The sequence below is a fragment of the Scophthalmus maximus genome, chromosome 9 (genome assembly GCF_022379125.1).
Source record: "Scophthalmus maximus strain ysfricsl-2021 chromosome 9, ASM2237912v1, whole genome shotgun sequence".
Classification (NCBI taxonomy): Eukaryota; Metazoa; Chordata; class Actinopteri; order Pleuronectiformes; family Scophthalmidae; genus Scophthalmus; species Scophthalmus maximus.
In genome coordinates, this window is record NC_061523.1 from 21393803 (window position 1) to 21400382 (window position 6580).

A 6580-nucleotide genomic window follows, 5' to 3' on the forward strand; every position below is an offset into this window, starting at 1 on the left:
GTTGGTCTTTTTTAAGGATATGTCGTCCAAAATTTTGCAATGTTTAGCATGACGTCAAAAGTTAAAAAAAATAATAATTAAAAAAACTACCTAGCATAGGAGACAATATTCAAACTATACATTCTTTCTGCCTTTCTGGGCGATTGTGTTTCCCCAAACCACCGAGATGGTGTTTTGTTTTGTCCACACACCAAATTTATTTTGTTTTCTGTCGTAGAGGAGCAAAGAAACCAGAGGAGAATTCACATTTAAGAAGCTGAAATCAGAGAATTTTGCCTTTTTTTTTCATAAAAAACACTTGATCATCAAAATAGTTGCCGATTAATTCAGTAGTCGATTACTAATCTATTAACTGCTGCAGCTCTAGATGGGGGGTTGTAAACTTCTGAGAATGTTTGCCTCAGACGAGCTGGCCAGACTTGATTAAATGACAAAGAAATCTTCTAAATTCAGTTATTTCCTTCCTGTGCCTCTTTAAGAGACAGCCACACTGGATCTTCTCCGCCACAATCCTGCCACGCTGTCTTCAAAAATTTGCCACCTGTTGCCTTCGGAGGCCCCGAGGCCCCGGAGCCCCGGGGGGCCCGCAAATGTGTCCTCCGAGCTACTCGCCGCCAGAATCTCTATGCCAATGACGCGGCGGTGAACGGAGGGAGCGGGGAGGCGTCCGCCGCCGCAGCCCGTCCGAAGCCTCGCCCCGTCCCGTCCAAAGCATCGCCCCGTCCGAAGCCTCGCCCCGTCCGAAGCATCGCCCCGTCCGAAGCCTCGCCCCGTCCGAAGCATCGCCCCGTCCGAAGCCTCTCACCGTCCGAAGCCGCGCCCCGTCCGAAGCCGCGCCCCGTCCGAAGCCTCGCCCCGTCCGAAGCATCGCCCCGTCTGAAGCCTCGCTCCCCGTCCGAAGCCGCGCCCCGTCCGAAGCCGCGCCCCGTCCGAAGCCTCGCCCCATCCGAAGCATCGCCCCGTCCGAAGCCTCGCCCCGTCCGAAGCCTCGCCCCGTCCGAAGCCTCGCCCCCCGTCCGAAGCCTCGCCCCGTCCGAAGCCGCGCCCCGTCCGAAGCCGCGCCCCGTCCGAAGCCGCGCCCTCCAAGGGGCGGACTCTTAACGAGATGGGTAGACGAGCCTAGTCGGTGTTGATTGGCTCGCGCTGAGCGCTCCCCACTGTCCCACACTGACCACCGGCGGTGATTGTCGGGGGAAGATGGTTGGTTTTGTTGTGTGTGTTTTTTCTAGACCCAAATTTGGCCAGGGGTGGGTTGACGGGCCCCCGCGCAGGAACAGATGGTGAATGCAGGCCTCGTTGGCAATCAGCACGTTTTGGGCTAATGACTTAATTAGCTATGCAAATTGACAAATCAGTGTGGATATTGTCATTTAGTTGAAAAGCTCACCTAAATTAATTAGCCTGATTAAGGCATAGTGGGGCGTAGAAGTGGTCGCTGGGGGGGGGGGGGGGGGACACGCCTGGAATAAATAAACATGCCTCTCCACCATTGGTGGTCTTCATAAATGTGTGTGTGTGTGTTGAGTTTCTGTGGGCGTCGTTGGAGTGTGGGAAGTTGTCTGGTCTTGTCTTGTTTGTGTGTTTACATCAATGCCCGCCGGACGCACGATCGCGCGTGTTTATTCTCTGTGGGTTTTTTTGTGTGCAAATCTGGGTTTTTGCTTGTGTGCTGAGCAGCTTCTTAGTGCTTAGGCTTGTGTTTGTTCGGTGTGTGTGTGTGTGTGTGTGTGTGTGTGTGTGTGTGTGTGTGTGTTTGGTGTGTTTGTTGTGTACAATACATGGCGTTAATCTTTGCATGCATTCGAGTGCTTTTGCCTGTGCCATTGCGCGCTAAGGTGTGATTGTACAGTAAACTTACTGGAGGGGGGGGGTAGTGTGTGTGTGTGTGTGTGTGCTGAGGCGAGCGCGATCTCCCGGGCAGCGTTGACACACATGACCAGCGACGCGTGCGCTCCATTTAAACTGCACGGCTTCTTCCCGGGCTGCGTCGGGTGGCGCTCAAGGGGCCCCCCCCCGCCGGCGGGGAGACGCTCAGTCAGTCAAAGCAGAGGTGAGATCCGGAGACTCACCAGTGCAAAACACAAGAAATCCAGATGAAGCCCGTGCTCGCCGATAAACATTTGAATTCACAAATTGCACTCCGGCGATTCTTCATCAACGAGACTTTTTAACGCGTGAAAACGCCGAGGAATTGACGCCGATGACTGAACGATAGCTCCCCCCTCCCTGAAGAATCATCAGGAATCCTCTACGTCACACGGGAGTCACAGATAGCGGCGGTCGGTGGACAACGGATAAATCTCTCCTCCTCCCCTTGCCTCGACCCGCCGTGGGGCGACCATCTCTGTGAGATATGTCTTACATGATGAGTATTGATTGGGGGTGGGCTACGGGGGGCGCCGGGGGAATCCGCTCGCTGTATGAGGAGGTTTCATTTGCACAGAGTGCTCGGAGAGGGGTCGGCCGTACGGATGGGTTCACTGGATACCCCTAAACACACACACACACACACACACACACATACACTCTTACTGTTATTTCACCGCAAGCAGGGGGTCCGTGTAGATGCAGGAAAATGTTACACCCCCCATTGTGGGCGGGGGGCCGGGGGGGGGGGGGGGGTTGGGGCGATCCTCATACAGCTGGGAGACAAAATGGCAAACACACACACACACACACACACACAAATAGTTATGCAACTGTAAACACATCAGGTCAAGAGTCATGGATGTGTAAATGTGTTTATGACCTTGTAATGTTTTACTCTCCATTTTTAAAAGCCAGATGATTAAATTGTCATTTTCTTTTTATCTGCCGAGGATGAAAATTAGACGACGAGCTCGTTCATTAATTTGAAGTGTTGGTTGAATGTGCGCTTGCTTGATATTCAGATTGTACTTTGATATGAGAACTGGATGCATTCATTTCTTCTCCTGTTACTTCTCACTAACTTTTGCATATTCATTCTGAATCACTAAGTATGGACGGTCCTGCACAGAACCGAAAAACATGTCATGTTAGTTTGCCTGCATTCAAAATTGATTATGTTTGTATACTGGTTTTGGAACCGGCTGATATTTACAGAATACAAAAACTCTTACCGGAAACAAAAAGTGGGTTTAGAAAAAGAAAAATCAGGAAACAAATATGGAGGAAAACGTCTGTAGCAGCAGCCATCACTTCAAATAGGTGATTAATATGTAATTTCCTATATATATATACTTTCACTTCAGATGGCTATCGTGTTACAAAAATAATACTATAATACTATAACGTAAAATGTGTGTATACTCATGTACAAATTTAATCTTAGCTGCTCCTGCAGTTTTAGACTGAATCCGCCCAAATCACTGATATAGTTTAGACTTTTCTGTGAGAGTCCTCAACGGATGACGAAAAATTGTGAGGTGGTCTCGCTAAAACCATGACACACAACAGAGACGTCATTGTTTGTAAAAGCCAACATTCAAAAAAAGCATGAGAACTTTTTCTTTTTATCTCGTGAATAACCCTTTGTTTGTGTGAGTGCAAACAAAGCAAGAAGTTGATATGACCTTGATATGACCCCCCCCCCCCCCCCCCCCCCCATCTCTCTCTCTCTCCAGGACGTGATGGTGGTGGGCGAGCCGACCCTGATGGGCGGCGAGTTCGGCGACGAGGACGAGCGCCTGATCACCCGCCTGGAGAACACGCAGTACGACGCCACCAACGGCCTGGACGACGAGGACGACTTCAACGGCTCCCCGGCGCTCGGCAACAACGGCCCCTGGAGCAGCAAACCCCCCGCCGCCCAGGACGGCAAGCCCGAGAGCACGGCGGCCCAGCCCTCGCAGTAAAAACACCAACGAAGAAGAGGGAGCAACAGAAGGACTTTTTAACCCTCTCCCCCTTTGGGCAGTGCTTCTATACGCCTCTTAACATTTTACTGAATCAGAACCCCCCAGGACCCCGACCCCCCCCCCCTCCCTCTCCCCGTCTGCTAACTCACCGCTGGCGAGTCCAGATTTAAAACATGTCCGCCCTGGACATTTTCTTCTTCTTCTTCTTCTATGATTCACTGTCACATCTTGGAGAAACTGGCAGCGTCCACAGACGTGAAACGCATACACGTTGTATGCAACTGTAATGAACCGGGCGGGAAAAAAATTGGGGTATTTTTGTTTTGTTTTGTTTGGTTGTTTTTCCAAGAATGCAGTGGGAATGAGAAAAAAAAGAATTCCAGCTCAAAATGCGCCCTCCGCTGCGCGAGCATCCCTCGTCCAGCCGGATTACCGCCACGGCTGTGATTGGTTGACCTGGCAGGTCGCGAGTCATCACGCTTTTCAACAAGACGGCGAAAAGGGAGAAAGCGGAAGAAGGAAAACAACAAACAAAATGTCTCCCCAGAACAAAACGTGAAGAAGGCAAGGGGATTTGTTTTCTTGTCTTTTGCCACACAGCTAACGGAGCCAGTGGAAACAAATGAAACACCGTTTGAGGACAGTTGCGTTCTTTCCGCGGGAATTCCGTTTGTTTCCGCTTCCAATGAAGAGGAAGTAAAAGTTCTCGACCAACCGCCGTGGACTCCGTTTCAAAGACGACGGGGAAGAAATCATGTTTCCCGGGATTGTCCCCCCCCCCCCACATTACCGTGGTCAGATTGTGATTTCATGCAAAACCAGTTTGATTGTGACTATTGGTATTTTTTTCTTTTGCTTCTCTCCGAATCCTTTTTGCAATCACCTTGTAATTTCTGCCGATCAGTATGTGAACTTTGCCGTCACGCGTTTGACGCATTGAGGTTGATTTTTATTTCCCCCTCCCCCCTCCCTCGCCAAATTGGACTTCTTTCCCTTTAACGACCTACTCCCAAACTGATATTAAAGCCTTTTTCCTGCATGATTTTTTATAGGAATTTTTTGTTTTCTTGATTTCCTTTGATATGTGTACTTTAAAAAAAAAAAATGCATCAGTCTGATTTGTCCTTTTTTGGGTTCATCAGTTTGGGAAACACTGTTACAAGGTTTGTAGCTCTGTAAATAGAGGTGGAATCGATTTTTTGTCCACTGTAAATCAGCCACTGAAACCGGTTTGGATATGGCAGCTGTTTTGTTTTTTTGTACAGGAGGTTTCCGATTTTCTGTTGGGTGGTTTGGATGGACGCTGGCTTTTCCTCCCGTCAAAGAAAAATCGAACTTCAAACGTCCGCCGTCCTCGTTTTTCGCTAGTGCACAACCAAAGCCACAAAATCGAATAGAACAACCACCCAATCACACGTTCATATTTCCTGTTTGTTCCTGAGACATGAGAAAAGAAAACCAATTTTACATTTTTAAAAACAGCGCACAGATTTTAAAATAAAAGAAAATTTCAAAAAATCCCATCCACCCCACAGAAATGGTTTTGAGATCTCTGTGTTTTTTGTGTTCACGATTGTTCTTTAATCTTTGAATTGAATTGATACTATATCCCTGATCTCTTTTGCTGGACTTTTGTTTCGACGACGGGCGAGAAGACGCCAAACGGAACGGATTGTCTTCACACAAACTGGATCGTATGGGTATTTATTTGTGCATTTGTAAGGAAGCTAACACATTTCTAAATATGTTTGAGCCTAGTATTATTAGACACCATTTGTACATTATATAGCAGAGGTGTTCAGTGTCATATCTGATGTCTGGTATGTATGCTTTACCATTATGTGTGCCAATAAACCGTGCTTACAACTAATATCCGTAACTAATATTTACTATCATCTTCTATTCACGCTGAATAGTTTGAGGAGTCAATGTTACGTTCATTCTCAACCTTCGGAACACCAGATGACAAAAACCGTCTCCCCACAAGGTCTACTCAAGAGCTCTTTAGTGCTTTCGATCACGTCACAGGACCTTCCTCTGCAGACGGCGTTGCCCTGTTGTCATGAAATTAGTAGGGGGTTTTTTGTCTCGTCCAACGTCGGCTAAAAAAAAGTCCTTGAGGTGCTCAGAATAAAAAAACATCTACAATCTATATTGCCATGGCAACTGGATTGTCTACATCTGCCGCCGAGGAAGATTGTTTGAATGTGACTGAAAGCTCCAGAAAAAAAAAAGCTAAGAAAGTGGACCTGTGGAAAGCGATGAGATGTTTTTTTTGTCAAGTGGAAAATGTAATTTTGCTAAAGAATGGGTAGTTCGTCTGATCTGTGAGCAGATCTGATGGTTGCTGAATCTGTGGAAAGCTTCAGTTTTTCCATCCCCGCAGTTTCAGAGGCATCTTAGAAAAACACGGCTGTCTGGCTGGACTGAGATTGTTTTGTGCCGTAATTGTCTCGTTACCACTGATATCTGGCGAAAGGCAATTATCGGAAATTACATCCAACTATTCCCTAATAATAGAAAATGATTCAGCGATCCGACCTGAGCCTGAACATTGTACCCTGACGCTGGGTTGCTCAGAATAATGACGCAGACGCTTGTTTTCCAGAGCTGCAATTTTCTGTGGACATTTTAATGATCGTGCTTCAGGACAGAGGGAAGCAACCAGAGCAACGCCTCCATAGACCAGAATGCAATGCAGCCACAAGACAGATTGTGTTTTGATTAAGATCATGCACGGT

At 47.8% G+C, this 6580-nt stretch overlaps 1 protein-coding gene across 4 annotated transcripts in view; it reads left to right on the plus strand.

Moving 5' to 3' along the window:
* The window catches only part of ldb2a (LIM domain binding 2a), an 87931-nt gene extending 82222 nt beyond the window's left edge, over positions 1-5709 (plus strand). For all 4 annotated transcript variants that reach the window (XM_035649656.2, XM_035649653.2, XM_035649654.2 and 1 more), the window contains one exon: positions 3606-5709. In XM_035649656.2, the coding sequence (XP_035505549.1) occupies positions 3606-3836 (231 nt within the window). In that variant the 3' untranslated portion in view covers positions 3837-5709. The remainder of the gene's footprint in view (positions 1-3605) is intronic.
* Positions 5710-6580: the final 871 nt, after the last annotated feature.